General features: G+C 34.1%; 1 protein-coding gene across 1 annotated transcript in view; it reads left to right on the top strand.

Annotated features, from left to right (window-relative positions):
* CADM2 (cell adhesion molecule 2) overlaps positions 1 to 17,543 on the top strand; it is a 262,063-nt gene that overhangs the window by 161,896 nt on the left and 82,624 nt on the right. The window contains exon 7 of the mRNA XM_049628005.1: positions 2,606 to 2,784. Coding sequence (XP_049483962.1) covers positions 2,606 to 2,784 — 179 coding nt within the window. The remainder of the gene's footprint in view (positions 1 to 2,605; positions 2,785 to 17,543) is intronic.

Genomic DNA, 17,543 nt, shown 5'->3' on the forward strand with positions numbered 1-17,543 from the left:
CTAACAAGTATGAGGTGATATTGCATTATGGTTTTGATTTGCGTTTATCCAATGATTAATGATGTGGAACATAGTTTTACGTAATTATTGGCCATTTGTATGTCTTCTTTGAAAGAATGTTTATTCAAATGCACTGCCAATTTTTTTAATTAGGCCATTTTTTTGCTACTGAGTTGTATAAATTCCTTATGTATTTTGGATACTTACTCTTTTAGCAGATATAAGATTTGCAAATATTTTCTCCCATTCTTTAGATTGCCTTTCCATTTCATTAATGGTTTCCATTTTGTGCAGAAGCTTTTTCTTTATATTTTTTTAAGTTTTTATCTAAATTCCAGTTAGCAAACATACAGTATTATATTAGTTTCAGGTGTACAATATAGTGATTCAACACTTCCATGCAACACCTGGTGCTCCTTAATTCCCACCACCTAATTTACCCATCCCCCCAGTAACCATCAATTTGTGCTCTAGAGTTAAAAGTCTGTCTCTTGATTTGCCTCCCTCTTTTTTCCCCTTTGTTCATTTTTCTTTCTTAAATTCCACATATGAATTAAGTCATATGGTATTTGTCTTTCTCTGACTTGCTTTACTTAACATAATGTCTCTAGCTCCATCCATTTTGCAAATGGCAAGATTTCATCCTTTTTGATGGCTGAGTAATATTCCATTGTGTATATATATCACATCTCCTTTATCCATGCATCTGTTGGTGGGCATTTGTGCTGTTTCCATAATTTGGCTATTGCAGATAAAGCAGAAATAAACATCAGGGGTACACATGCAGAAGTTTTTAGTTTGCCATAGTCCCATTTGTTTATTTTTCTTTTTGTTGCCTTTGCTCTTGTTGTCATCCAAAAGATAATTGTCAATACCAATATCAAGAAAACTTTCCCTATTTTTTTCCCTAGAAGTTTTAGTTTCAGAACGTAAGTTCAAACTTTGATCCATTTTGAGTTGATTATTGTGTAAGGTAGACACTCAGGATCCAGTTTCATTCCTTTGCATGGGGCTGTCCAGTTTTCCCAGCACCCTTTGTTGAAGAGACTGTCATTTCTTCATTGCATATTCTTGCTGCCTTTTTCAAAAAGTCGTTGGCCATATATGTGTGAGGTTATTTCTGGACACCCTAATTTGTTCCATTTACCTATATGTCTGCATTTATGCCAATATCATACTGTTTTAATTACTGTAGCTTTTTAATATAGTTTGAAATCAGAAAGTGTGATGCCTCCAACATTTTTCTTCTTTAAGATTGCTTGCCTATTCAGGGCTTTTTGTGGTTCCATAGACATTTTAGGATTGTTTTATTTCTGTTAAAAATGCCATTGGAATTTTGATAGGGACTGCTTTGAATCTGAAGATCACTTTAGTAGTGTGGAAAATTAAAATTAATTGTTCTAATCAATGAACATGGGTTATCTTTCCATATGTATGTGTTCTCTCTAATTTCTTTTATCGATGTCTTATAGCTTTTAGTGTACAGATTTTTTACTTCCTTAAATTTTTCCTAAATATTTTATTCTTTTTGATGCAATTATAAATAGGACAGTTTTCTTAACTTCTTTCTGATAGTTCATTGTTAATATATAGAAATATAATTGATTTTGTATATTGATTGTGTATACTGTAACTTTACTAAATTCATTTATTAGTTTTAACAGTTATCAGTGAAGTCTTTGAGGTTTTCTTAATATCATGTCATCAGCAAAAAAAGGCAATTTTACTTCTTCCTTTCCTATTTCTATGCCTTTATTTTTTTTCCCCACTTAATTGTTCTGACTAGGACTTCCAATTCAATGTCAAATAAAAGTGGCCAGAGACGGGGGGATAGGGTAGTGGGTAAAAGTGGTCAAAGGTACAAACTCCCAGTTATAAGATAAATAAGTTCTGGGAGTATAATGTACAGCATGTTGGCTATAATTAACAATATTGTATTTTCTATTTGAATGTTGCTCAAGAGTAGCTATTTAAAGTTCTCATCACAGGAAAAAATATAACTATGTGAGGTGATGGATGTTAAGTACGGCTATTGTAATTATTTTGCATTATATACGTATATCAAATCCTTCTGTTGTACACTTTAATACAGTGTTAGATATCAATTGTATCTCAATAAAACTAGGAGAATAAAAGAGAGAACTTCCAGAAAAAGCCTACAGGGGGATGAGAAAGGCAGGGAACGGAAGTAGGAGAAGCTTCAGGTGGTCTTAGGCAATTTGTGTCACAGTGGTAGCCCCAGGTGCAAAAGCATAATTGTACTTCTGGAAACGGCTTCTCCAGTAACCGCAGGATAGTCCTCCAGAAATTAGTAGGTATGAGCCATCAGCATCAGGATCAGGACCACAGGACGCTAAAATGACTCTACAAGTTAATTCCTTCATACGTGTCTGCTTAGCTAAACAGAATAAAATTAAATTATATCTACCATATCTCCAGATATTCTCTGTGAGAGCATGGTGGTTGTTTGGTACCTTACAGAAGTTAGCATATGGATATGCACAGAATCGTTGTTAAATATTTAAAAATTGCTTGATTTAGTTAATTTACGCAGTATGAAAACTTTCTCATTTTTCCTTTCTATATGCATATTTAAATCTAATAGGCCAGAACCTGTTTTGTGGACAAAGGATGGTGGAGAATTGCCAGATCCTGACCGAATGGTTGTGAGTGGTAGGGAGCTAAACATTCTTTTCCTGAACAAAACGGATAATGGTACATATCGATGTGAAGCCACAAACACCATTGGCCAAAGCAGCGCAGAGTATGTTCTCATTGTACACGGTGAGTACTTTTTTGACATCGTTATATGAGAAAAAAATGAATGACCTGAAAGACTTTAAATTTATCACAATCTTTAGAATATTAAACAAAAATTTAAACGGGTTTTCTTTTTCTTTCAGGACTTTTCATAAAAGATTCACAATTAACGTGTTCCAAGTCAAAGTAATAAAATAAAATTACATCATACACTAAAAATAAAAATTAATTTTGTAAAAGGTTTTCTTTATTACAAATATATAAGTTTTGGTGGTGATGAGTAAATAATAGTGGTTTTCTTTAAATTTTACAAATAAATGCTTTTAGTTATAAATCACAATCATGAAAGCTATATTTACCTTAAGTTAATTTTGGTTGTATTATCATAAAAATATATACTTTGCTATCACAATAACTGGTTTCATAAAGAATGACAGCATGTTACTGAAATGTAGCAAAGACAGAGGTGTGCAGTACTGATAATTACACTAATTTCTTATGAACAATGATTTGAAATACCCACACATATTTTTTCTTCACTGAACTAATCTCACAATTTGAGTAAACATAACAAAATGCCAGAAACAAATATCAATACCCAAGATTAAGAGAATCTCTGTTTTTCCAAACCTCCAAAAGCCACAATTATTGTCTATGAGATAGCTTTAACATATTGCTGGATAGAGATGAACTTTTATGAGGTTGATAACTAATGCTATAGACAAAATTAGTCAAGTTTCTTTATTGCAAGACTTCTCAGAGTTTATTAAATATGTCAGGGTATATTGTGAATTTCTAAGGGAAAGAAGCATTAGATAATGGAAGGATATATGGTATATTTCCCCATGAAAACCTTTCAGAAGACTAGTTTTGTGTCTTACACAATATTAAAGTATTCCAGATGAGTGTTGTATAAAGCATGATGCTGTAATAAATCCAGTATAGCTTAAAAATCATGGAGAGAGGTTGTTTATTTAATATTTTTCCCATGAATCTAATTATAAAATATTATACAAAACATGAATTAGTTCTGTACCTTTCCAAAAAAGAATTTTGGGGGTAAAGTCTTATTCTTTGTGAAGGGATTGTATTTTAGGAAAAAAAAATTAATCTAGTTTGTGTTTTTTCCCCAGAGATTTATTTTGTTATGATGCAGACCAAAACTGGGGAAAAATAATATATATATATATTTTTTTTCAACGTTTTTTATTTATTTTTGGGACAGAGAGAGACAGAGCATGAACGGGGGAGGGGCAGAGAGAGAGGGAGACACAGAATCGGAAACAGGCTCCAGGCTCCGAGCCATCAGCCCAGAGCCCGACGCGGGGCTCGAACTCACGGACCGCGAGATCGTGACCTGGCTGAAGTCGGCCGCTTAACCGACTGCGCCACCCAGGCGCCCCGAAAAATAATATATTGAATCAATATACAAATTTAATATTTCCAAAGTACTTTGGTGTAGGCAGTCTCTCACTTCTTAATAGCACTTTGGTTATTGAAGGCAGAATAAGGCTTGCAGTAAATAGACTGTCCACATATGAACTATTTAAAGATAGAGCTGAGAGGTTGATTTCTACCATCCTATGAATTGTGCAGATTACAACTTTGGGGAAAGATGAGCCTAATCAAATTAGAGTCATAAACTGGAATTAAATGTGGTAACCCCCTGCAGACACACCCTGTCAGGCTGACTGCCAGAGAGAATGTCACAACCACTGGGTCCACTGGGTGTGTCAAGAAGATAAGTGAGATCCTTGAAGCAGGACCCAGGAGTAGTTTTCAGTTCATGCTGACCTGTATGTTTAGATCATGCAGTCATGGGAGTGTGGTCCAATTCACTCCTAACTTTCTAAGAGCTTCTCACTAACAGTTTTGGGGAACCTGGGGGCATGTTGTATAGCATGTCACATTGTGTCGAAAGCAATGTGACATAAAAAATATAAAGAATTAGAAGGGAAGTGACAGACAAAATTACAAACTTAGATGAAAAGTATGGCATTCTCTTTCTTTTCTTTTTTTTTTTTTTTGTAAGTAATTCAAGTGGAGCAAATGCATGTGTTTTCCCAGTGTTTGCAAGCTAGCCAACAGCATGATTTCCTCAGTAGCCAAGCTACCTTGAGGTATTTGGCAGTTGACATGTTTCTAATAAATACTTCTCTAACCACTTTGTAAGAAGTCATTTCTGGCTTTGCTTTTTGAACTACAATTCATCAAAAGCACCCCATGGATTAATGTTATTCATGCTGCTAGATAAATGCTGTGAAGTTCAACAGTAGTTTACCCAGGATTATTGACATGCGTAATGAGAGGCTCGATGAAACAGTGAAGCCATATTACACTCTGTTTAAAAAGGGCTCCAATTGGGTTCATTACAAAATAAAGTTTTTTTTTTTTGTTTTTTTTTTTTTTACCCTTTGCACACAGGGTATAATGTTTCATTAGTCACTGGTTGTATAAATATGAAAAGCTACTCTCTTCTGTTAATGGTTTGGCTGTTTCAAAACCCTACTAAATGATGAAATTTGAGTGGCATTTCGATCTATAATGAATGCTGTATGCATTTCGGAATGGAGTGATAAGTGATCATTTGTGAGAACTTTACCCTTTTATCTTTTACACCGAGGTTGATTTTACATTAGCTGTGATAATTTAATATAGCTCTAGCACAGAAGGGCCTTTCATGAGCTGAGACTGTGTCTTTGACTCTACCACAGTTGCCTAGGTTCTATTGATTCTTAACTTGATGGAGGTCTGAACACTTTCCTGTGAAATCATCTGCTATCTAGATGCCATCCTAATGGTTAGATTTTATTCTTTGGGTGTCAATGGAAGTACATTATTTAAATGTTGTCACATTTAGTTGTTAACAGCGCTGACATTTTGTGTTATGGTCACTGGAGGGCTTTTCTCCCCTTCTCCTAATTACGCCTTTACAAATTTTAGCTTTAGAACTACAGATGGTAATTTGAAACTGCCAGTCTAAAATTCACCCTTAGTGAAGGTCTAACAAAATTTAGCATACAAATACTTGCAGGATAAAACACTATATTTATGAAATATTTGTATTGTGCAGGTTCCATTGGGAAATAAGGTACCATTTTTCACTTAACAAGCTCAGCAATGGAAAAATCTAGCTGCTAATTTGGTAGCCTCAGTTATTGTATTAATTCATGTGAACAGAATAGGGTTTTTTTCCTTGCTTTTTGCTTTTGCATAAAAATATTGAAGTCATTCTTATGTTTTCATTGGTACCATGCTATTTATTTATTTAGGGAGGCTGATTATTTCCATGTTAATGGTGTTTAAACATGCTGTTGCATTGCTGTTTTTACTATTTGGAGAAGTCAGATGAAAAGAAAAATTCTTTCACCAAATAAATCTTTAACATTTATCTACCGAATACAAAAGCACTATAGGTGAACAGAACTCAAGAAGTTTAGAATTGAATATCGAAGATAAGTTAAGCTTTCAAGTAGATATAATATCATAATAAAGGAACTAGAGGAGTATGGACTTACAATGATGTAGCTGTTCAGAGTCTTTGAAAGTATGGTCCAAGTATCTGGACTAAAAAAAAAAATAGTAACAGAGCACTTCTGAATTATTAAAAGACAAATGGTATACATCATTAATGGAAGTACCCAACACAGGGCCAGGTGCATAGATATGCAATAAATCAAACAATTCTTATCATGTTACTAGTAGCCTCATGATACCAAAAGACATCTCGATCTAATGCTCTAGTAAAAAACTTCGCCAAGAGTTGCATACAATTTAGTGCCCACAGTCTTCCCTGTATGGTACCCAGAGCGTGAATTAGGTTATCTAAGAACAAGACAATTGTAAATTCTTGCTAAATAAGCGGTAGAGAATATCTTGAAGAGAGTGCAGGAGAAAAGTTATAATTACTTCTTTGTCTAACGCAGCATCAAGTTCAGAGGGTTTAGATACAGTATCTTCTCCCCAAGAAAAGAGCTCTCAGATGCACATCCTTCAAGTAGAGAGAACATGGAAGATGCTATTTTATCACACAAGGAATGGCTGCAGAGAATTACAGATGACCTTAGGCTAATCTTATTTTGTGGATGGAGGCAACTGAAGTCCTTATATTTATTTGTCATCAATTGATGTGAAATATATGTTCTTTTGAAAGTGTCAGAAACATATAGCACCCAGGAAAACTTGAGAATGAATATGGAAAGTGAGAAACACAAATCAGTACACTTGCTTCATATCTTTAACTTCGTTCTCATCACCCAGTATCTTTCACCTCCCTTCACCCTCATGCTAGAGAAATTTGGAACCACTCCTCAAAATACAAATGGAAGAGGAACAGATGCTGGAACTCTTTGGTAACATCTGTACCTTCAAAACCCTCCCTAAGATTTGGAAAGAAATATAGCAATGAAGTAGAAAAGAAATAAGTATTTTATTTCTTCTTCTACAGTAGTGGCACTAACTATGGCAGGTCTAGACTGTAGGAGAGAGTAACATGGAGTCAGATTAGAATTTCAGTGGAGAACCCACTCCACTCAGAACCCAACTCAGCATTGTCTCAGACAGTCATAACATAGTTGAGCACTATTCTAGAAAGGTTTGCATATTTCCCATCTCTCTTCAAACATATTCTTCCTATTACCATAAGAACCCTTATATGAGATTTAAAATTATTTTGCTACTGCTCTAATATTCCTTTACTTCATTATTTTTCTACTTGTGTGGATAAGCTTTTGAAACAATTCATTACTTCTTCATTATCGTAACTTACTATTCTTGTTGTGAGTGAAATTGCCCACGACAGACCCTGCCATGTTTTTACTTTTATGTGTAGATATTTTGCCTTTGTAGCAAATTTTAGTTTTACAACCACATAAAAACTAGTAAAATCCTCCATAACTAGTATAATTATAGTAGAAAGTAAAAAATAATAAAAAGTTTCTTTATATTTCTGTAACGTCAATCAGTTTACTGACAGTCACTGACTTGATATCTCTAACATATCACTTGACAGTTACCGTTTGTTTTATGTATTTGATCATGTATCTGTTGAAATGAATACTGATGAAAAATATGATATTGATTTTTTATGTTTCCAGGATAATTTACCTCAGAAATAACACACACACACACACACACACACACACACACACACACACACAATAGGATCCATCACATTTTATTGTTAGTTAATAAGAACCATCATAAAAAGAGTGTTTCAGATTTTTAATAGAGAGAATATTACTTCTAGAAATATCTGTGTGTTTTAGTCTAGTGAAAGGTATCAAGCTATTAAATATGCCTTTTCAGCTTTTAAAAATCAATATAACTACTATTTTCATTTCACTCTGTTGTTATTATAAATAATAAATGTCAGAAATACTCAGAGACAGAGTTATACACACAAATATTGCATAGTCCTGCATTAAGCCAAGCACCTAGCTTTGTTGCATAGTTTAGACATATATCTTTTTCAGAGATTATACATAAGTATAGGCTCACTTTCAGTCCTCAGTGCTGAAATTTTCCCTTTCACTTGATTTGCTTACCATGGGAGAGAGACAAACGGAGTCATGGAGGGTAGGCTTTCTTTCACTTCAGCAAAAACCTCCAAGTCATCTATCACCTCCTTCAAAGTTTCGCTAGAGTGTAGAACATAAGTTCAGTTGCTTTAGGGTTATTAGTACCTGATCCTAAATTTAGCAAAATAGTTAATACATGTATAGGTGAGTGAGGTAATAATTATGAAACAGATTAGGGCTATCATAAACTAATACCTTAAACTTGTTTTTAAACTTCACTTACCATAAGAACTAAGCAAATATGATTATGATATGTACATTTCTTGTCTTGAAATATATGTTACACATATTCATGTCATGATTATCAATGATTTGAAAACTCTTGAGAACTTTCATCACATTAAAATGAAAAATGTACCTCTGTGCTTCCTAGTAAATATGTAGCTAAAAAGTTGGCAGTAACATGTACATTTACCATTACATTTATCTAGCAATGAAACATTTGGAAACATTGAGAGCGTTGCAAGACTACATGCCTTTTTTTTTCCTCTTAGTTGTAGTGTTAGGCGAGGTGCAACAGATCACTGTGGAACTAAGAGAATGAGTTCATATGGGTAGGTGGCCAGGGAGAAAGAGAAGTCTGGATTACGGACAGATGCACAACCTAGTAAACATTAAAAAGGGATTCAGCTAAAATCTGTTCCCTCACATGGAAACAGACCTACCAGTTGGTAAATTAATTCTGTGTAGTCATAATGAGCATTTTTCCTTTGGAGAAGCTTTCTTTAGAAGTGTCAATGGGAAAATACACAGTGTGGGAAGAAAAGGAGAGAAAAGACATCCATATGGAGCAAAAAACAGTGCACTCATGGAAGAGCCCTATGGTTGCTGCCTTCATCTCTGGTGGAGAGTTTGCAGACAGTAAGCTAGTTGGACAAGTCTTAAAACAGTGCCTTCTTTAATTGCTGAGATAAAACATCGGTTCTGGACATGAATACAGTAGGGAGAGCCTGTGGGAAAGGCACACCTCTGCATAAATATGCTGTTGAACTCTGCAGAGAGAAGTGGAATAGGATCAAATAGTGGAGACAGGAGCACTTTTGCATTATAAAACATTTTAAAAGTTGCATACGTGCAGGCATACATATCACCGTGTTGAGGTTTAATTCCATCTCTTTGTTTTAAGATGAGCATGAATTGTATAAAATGAGGTTTTACCTTCAGAGTAAAATTCCCGTTCAGAGATAGCACTCAACCATTCTGCAGTAAATGTTTCGATGATACCTACCTCGACCACTGGCTAAAATGTCCATGGGGAAAACCCTCATTCCTGCCTGAAGGGAGAGTCCATCGCCCAACAATTTTAGCATTGTAAATATCTTTTCTTACACTATTTATACATAATCTTTTCTATCAGTTGCAGTAAGGTAAACAGAAGAATAGAATCCATGACTCTCAGTCTTGCTAGATTTTTTATGTGGAAATAAGGTGAGTTTGTAGCTTTTCAAAGGTCTACAAAGCTCTTGCATTCAAGTGTATGCACACTAATTGGCAAATTCATTTAAGAATTCAAGCAATATTCAATGGCCCAATGACGAAAATTGAAGCATCTGTTTTCAGAAATAATGGCACACCTAACTAGAAGATACATATTTTTCATGAAACCTGCTTAGTAGCTTCTTACAGTGTAATTTTTACTAACATTGTAACAACACATCATGTGCTTGTTCCAGAACCTAAGAACTATCCTTGACTCCACTTGAGGCTAATCTCCAATTCATCAGCAAGTTCTGATGACACTATTTCCAAACCATGTGTTCAGTATGTCCACTTGTCTCCATTATTCTCTCTAGCCTACACTATTGACTTCCATGTCTACAATCTCTTTCCCACACATATAAATGTTCTAAATACACATTCCTTCATATATTTCCCCTAAGTTTTTCCAAAGGCATTTCATCACACTTAGTGTAAAACCCAAATCCTTATTAACCTAGCTTACCAAACCATACACAATATGCTACTATCTACATACGTGACATCTCATTACTCTCTACACAATCACTTGTTTCTCTGGATCTCCTTCAACTCCTCTAAGACGTCGAGCTCAATCTCTTTTAAGGAAGTTTGCTTCTGCCCAGAATGCTTGTCCAGGAAGTACAAGGAATTCTGTCATGAACGCGGGTATTTGCAAGAGTGATTTCTTATCATTCAGATCTCAGATTAAATGAATCTTCCGAAAAAGGATATTTTTGTCCCACTCCAATCTCAAATAGCGCAAATCACACATCGCTTAATTTTAATTCTCTGCAGGGCATTTATCATTATTTGGTATTTTAGCTGTGTATTTGTATATTTGATTGTATAAATGTGTATGTATACATATATGTATGCATTTATGTGTATATATATGTGTATATATATATATATATATACCTGTTTACATGAATATTACCAGTATATTATGACTTTCTTGAAAGCAGAGATCTTATGAGTCTCATTTATCTCTGTATCTCTAGCTTTTAGAACAATGCCTTCTAAATAGTAAGCAATCAGTAAATACTTCTCCAATGATTACATTTCTTTGTCTCTGTATATCTCTATCTTTGTCTCTCTCTCTTTTTCAACAGAAGAAACTTTAATAAAATGTGTATGAATGTATACATATATACATACACAAATGCCCATATTCACATATATGCATATGTGTGTGTGTTCATATATACTGCCTTGACTTCTGAGCAAAAATGGGGAAACTGATATTCATTCTTTGGTCACCCAAATCAAGACCTTTAGGTTTCATCTCTTATTAGGAAAAGAAGTGAGATCTAGAGATATATTTATTTGGCAATCCATATGTAAATGATGCCTTATACAGTTAAGCAGTGAATGAAACGAACAACTGTGTATAGAATAAATAATATCTTTAATAGAAATCCTAGAAATTAGAAGACTTATATAATTGACTTCACATGTCTGTTCATTTTTTTTTTCAAAATTATGAGATTATTGCTTACTAACAATTGGATTTGTTTTCTTTGGAAATCTGTAACATCACTTATAAAGATAAGATTTATTTCTGGCCAAATATAAAGTGTTTTCTGAAAATCTATATCACAGTGCTATAGTACCTAATATTTTATTATTTCAGGAAATCTTTCTTGAGTATCTACTATGTACAAAGTGCTAGGCCAAGCACTGCAGAACCTATAATGAATAAATAAACACTCCCTATTATGCCTGGACTTCTCAGTAAAAATGAACAAAAGTGAAGTGTTTTCACCCCAATCCTTCACCATGATGCAACTTCAGAGATGTTTTTAGGATCCCTTCATTAATTGTAATATTCCAAGAGACGCATTCAGGAGAATATGAAATTCCATAGTTAGAAATACGTCAGTAAAATATTCACTTTCTTATTTAGAGCATGTCTTAGATGTAAATAACTTGGAGAAGGTTATCAGTTTGTATAACTAAATCCCATGTGGAAACCAGTTCATTTAATAATCTATTGTAAGATTAGGAAAGACCTTTCTTTATGTTAGAACTCTGAATATTAGGGATACAGGTCAGGATCTAGATTTCTCCATCAGTGTGTTTCTACTAGATCACACTTCCCTTGTGTATTTTCAGATTTGATTTGAGTTTTTTCTTTAATGGATGACAGAACTATTCTCCAAAAAACAACCTTTCATCCTTACAGAGCTTAAAGTGTTTGACCAACTCATCTGATTCATTTTGGTAAAGTACTTTTAAGAAGGAGCTCACAGTATTGACATAGGTGGAGCTAAATAATGTGGGATCATCCACTTGAAAGGATTTTTCCTACTTTAGATTTTACTTTACTTTTGTAAGTTTGGAACTTGAAGAAGTATTTTTAAAGAAAAAATGCATATATTTTTTTTCAAATAACAGACTGATTTTATTCATAAACTTTCCTTGTAATTACATAGAACTGTTGGTTACCGCCTACAGTTGAAAATTGCAGTACTTTTCATTTTTTAAAAACAGCTTTTTTTTATTATAAAAGGATTCCATTTAGTATGTGAAGCCAGTGGAAGCTATCAGAAGGATGAAAAGGGATTCATTCAAATCTAATTTTTAAAAGGGCTCCTTTTTATGAAGCAGACGTGGTTACCATACAACTCTTGAGGAGGAAGTATGTACTGGCAAGTTGAGGCCTTGTCAACCTGGTGGTTGTCATTTAAGTAAGAGCCTTGGTGCTGTTATCCATTCTTATGCTATAATCCAAATAGGCTGCTACATGTAGCTGAACATAATGGGAACAGATAAACGCCCTTCTCTGCACAGGTGAAAAAGCAAATATAGTACATTTTTCCTCTTACAATTGCTTCCAATGGCAGTGCAATTATCAGTAAGAAGGTTAAGGATGCCTTATTATTTTTAAGGTTAGGAAATGTGGATAGCTTCTATCACAAAGATACTTCTTACCTTAATACTTCTAATATATGTTGAGTTCCGACTCTTCTGTATCTCCATTAATAATCCTTGGCTTGGACTCACTCTTGATTACCCTGGGACCACCCTGGGGAGTTAGTGACATAAAGCAGAAAGAAAGTAGACATATGGAGTCCAGACTAAATAGTAACAATTTTTCTCCCTATTGAACACTAGTCCTTAGAGAGAAACAAGCAGCTTGGGCTTCTGGGACTCTTTAGACTTAATTTTGCTTAGAAAATCCATTCTGAATGGGCCAGAATGCCATTTTTAAAAAGAGAAACTGCCACCAAACAAAACACGTTGACAAGTTAGAAATTATTGTACACTGCATTTGTAGAGAACAGAACATACCTTTAACCTGAAAAGCTCGTTATTGGAAAAAAGGTGCTACACCACTCTTCAATTTATTGTATACAGTGCTTGTTGGAACTGATTTCATTTTAACAAGGTTATACAGGATCTGCTGTGCTCTAATAAGCTCCAGTAACAAAATGTGGTTGCATTTTGTTAAACTCCTTCATTAGGATGTGATTAAAAAGGGTACTTTTCTATTTTTTGAATTGGATGACATGATTTAGAGCTCTAACACATTTTAAAACATTGAAAAACTGCATGCAGAATATAAAATTCTTCAGTGTACTACATCTTAATTTTTTAAATAAGCATTTGGACTTGAAGACTCTTAGCAGAAATTTCTAAAAACTATCTCACACATCGTATTAGGAAGGGAGAGGATTTTTTTTGCACTCACTAAGCATGAATAAGGCTCAATTACTGACTCATGTTATTAAAAATGATACTATTCCCTATTTACTGACATCATTGTCATTATCACCAGTAGGAGTCTTATTTATAAAGCACTAGTCAAATTCAAAGCATAGAGCCAGGTACCTGAAGGAAGCACAGAGGTGTATCATAGATTCTGTTCTCTGTTATCTGTGTATATTCTGCATACTGTTTACTGTATTAATAAGAATTCAAATAATAGAGTGTATTAATAGATTATGTAAATTAGAAAAATAGCATCACACATGTATTTTATTCTCCACTGGGGGAGACAAAGAGGGACATGGAGTTAGTGAGAGGCCCATAACTTTGGTTGTGCCTATAGTGGTGTGCCATGAACACAAACATTATTGTCATGGGGATCTTGATAAGAAAGTGAGGGAAGCACTATATAAACTCAAAAAGCATGATGGGTATTCAGAGAGAAAGGAAATCAGTTTATATTCAGTTGGTCAAGGAAGTCTTCACAGAGCAGGTCCAGATCAGGCAGGAACTTGGGAGTAGCATTTTACTAGGTATATCAAGAAAGGGATAGAGATGGGAAAATACTAGGGGGTTGAATCAGAGTAAACTTGTCCCAAGTTAAAATGATATTTTAAAAGCCAAAGATATGTTGCCTTATGAGCCTATAGTTAATTATATATATAGTGTGTGTATATATATATATATATATACATGTATATGTATACATGTATATATATATATATATATATATACACACACACACACACACACACATATATATATATATATATATATATATATATGACAGTAACATAATATGTAACAAGCATGTGTAGAAAGAAGTATCTGCTAAGTGCCTTGAAAGTGCTTTGAAGGAAGATATTAACTGCAGAATTTGGAAATGCTTTACAGATGAGGTCATATTTAAACTAAACTTAAAAGACAAGAAATGTAATGTTAGTGTCATATAACAGGATGTGGCTCTGAGAACATGGCGGCAAAGAGACCAGCAAGAGCTGAGTCTAGAATTTTGGGAAAAGACTTGTGTTGGGAGCAGATGTCTCCTTGTGTGCTGGACTTCCACTTTTTTGCTCACCTTAACTGGCCACTATGAAAAATAAAGAAGCCAGACATGAGGGCCCTGAGGAACTTTAGTCCCTGTTGTTCCAGCACAGTGCCTGAAAGCAATGGTGGAGACAGTTTGGAATTCTTCATGACAGAATCAAGCAGGTAGATCAGGGGTGACGATGGACTGCTGAATTTGTGGGAACAAAGTTGAGCCATGGTTCCTGGACACAGATTTTAGTTTCCTGACTCAACAAATTTGTTGTGTGAGCTGAAATTGTGCTTCTGCGAGTGAATAGGTCCTTATAGAAGTATTCCACACTATTTATACTGCATTTATTTGTCACCCAGCATTCACGAACATGAATAACTTTTGCTGCCTACTTAGACTTTGCCTGCACTAATATGCAATTGGACGATGACTAAATTTGGGGTTCAGTGGACATTATTGAAATACTCCTGAAATTTTCTTTTACATGAAAACAGTTGTAATCCATACTTCATGTGTAGGTAAAACTCTAAGCAAATGTTTTCATTCCTGAAACCTTTACTTTTCTCAGTTTCCTATGAAAAATGCTCACATTTTTCCTTTAAACAAATCCCTGAATTTTCTATAGTAGATGTCTATCTAGACAAACAAAATCTCATTATTTTTACTTTGTTCACTCCTCAAAATACAATTTTTCTCCACTATACATTTTATCAGTTACTCACTCTTCATTCTTTATGCCTTAACCTCCAGAAAATATATAACACAGTTCATTTCTTTTGTAAATTGTAACTTCTGAACTTTTTATTGGTAACCACTTTTTTTCAGGAAAAATTAATATTATTTGATTGAAATACAACCTTCTCCAAGGAAAATAGCAATAAAAAATTTGGCCCCATCTTTTGTATTGTAGAAATCAGAGATGAAATGCGATATAGTTAATTGATTGACTTATTATATAGTTGTCATTTATGAATTTTAATATTCATAAATTATGTCACAAACCATTTTCTCAATTTTTCTAGTGTATAGTTACTTAGTGTCCATGCCCAGACATCCTTTCATCATATGATGTTAACTTATAAGGCATATGTTAAGATCTCCTAAAATCAACATCTCGTATTCAGCAAATTACATGTAATATTAATATGGCTGCAGATTATCTTGCTTGAACAGAGTAAATTAATGTCAAATCAGGATGTGGTTATTTTTGTCATGTTTTGTGCATGTATATAATTCTTCTGTATGTAGATTAGTTTATTTTTATTCTTGAGAAAAAATAAATGGATATGTCTTAAAAGGGGAAAAAATGACCTGCATTTTCTATCCTGTACTGTATTTGATTGAACAATTTGTATAACAGTTTAATGGTTTTAAAAATGTACAGAATTCTAGACACTTCTAAAATGAAACAAATGATTAGTACTAGTGTTTCTTATTTCATGTTTCCTTATGAAAATGTAGTTCCATTTTCCCTATGAATGTCTAAGTAAAAGACCAAAAGTGAATGAACCAAATCAAATCTCTTAAACAATCGCTAAATGATGCCAAAATGTTGCTACTCAGTTATAGGAGTGAAAAACCAGAGATGAGTGTTTTGACTTAGAAAAGGCAGCTCAGAGTCCTTTTCTAATTTCTGCTTTTACAAGAGTTACAGTCAGGCAGCTAAAATAACTAATCTTGAGATGGAAGTGTTGGAGAAATCACTCCATTATACTCATATGGAATAAAATATTCTCTCTGTACCATAACATACATATATATTCACATATATTTAAATTTAGGACAAGGAAGCTCTATCTCAAAGTTCTGTCATCCATTAAGGGGCTATAATAATAGATAACTCCAAAATTTGTCATGCTCTTTTACTACTGATCACAATAGGATTTGCTTAGTGAACCCTGCTGACCATTCACCCTTTTTCTGAAGGTCTCAAATTAGGTGCAAATGAAGAGAGTTCATAAGGAGACATGGAGGACATGAATCTCTGGGCAGGCTCGCACTGCTTTCAGAGTAGCAGGAGAGGGGAGCGATGATTCCTTTTGTTAGCAAGGAAACATATTGAAGGAAGAAGCTGTATGTCGTGGCCTTAGAAATTTATCTTTCGGGAGCACCTGGCTGGCTCAGTTGGTAGAGCATCTGACTCTTGATCTTGGGGTCTGATCAAGTCCCACAATGAGGATAGAGTTTACTTAAAAGAAGTAAAAGGAGGTATTTTTTTCTTAGGAGAAGTAATATAATCTTTAGCTTTATATTAACTAGATGACCCTGTAAAAAAAAAAATGGACTTTTCTAGATCTCCTAAAATATGTCATATGCTTATAATGCTATGAAAAAGTTCATTTATTCACCTTCTAAATGTGCTAGGATCCTAACAACAAAGTAGGCAGAGTTTTTCCCTTCAAGGATTAATTGCCAAGTGTGGAGACTGACATCAATAAAAGCTTAGATAGAAGAGAGAAGTTATCATACATTTATTTTTTATCTTTCTAAGAATTCCAACTAATCTTATGTTGTTGAATTTCAGTTGATTCTGATTACTCTCCTGGTGTTGAATATTTAGATTATTACAATGTTTGCTCTTTTACAATAGAATAAGTAATGGGACAAACAAGAATGTGCCATAAGAAGGATAAAGGCAAATGTTTTAAAATGTTTCAGAACACATAAGATGAAATAAAGTTAGTAGTGATTAAAAACATGTAACAGTGATTGAGAGGGTTTACTTGTTTGACAGATACCTTTCCTGACCCAACTGTCATTTGGCCAAGGCGCTTTCCATTAAATTGCTTCCAGCAGGTTTGTTTTTAGGTACATAGGCAGTCAAGAAGGAAGGATGAGAGAGGATGATGAGCAGATAAAGAGGAGTCGGTATAAGTCAATAATACTTTGTAGTATTACCTCATCTGTCTGGACACTTCAAAAGATTCTAAGGTGGTTCTCTTAAAGTAGAGTAACAATTGTTAAAACTATTGTTTCCTTAATCCTTGAAATGTTAG

The sequence above is a fragment of the Panthera uncia genome, chromosome C2 (genome assembly GCF_023721935.1).
Source record: "Panthera uncia isolate 11264 chromosome C2, Puncia_PCG_1.0, whole genome shotgun sequence".
Lineage (NCBI taxonomy): Eukaryota > Metazoa > Chordata > Mammalia > Carnivora > Felidae > Panthera > Panthera uncia.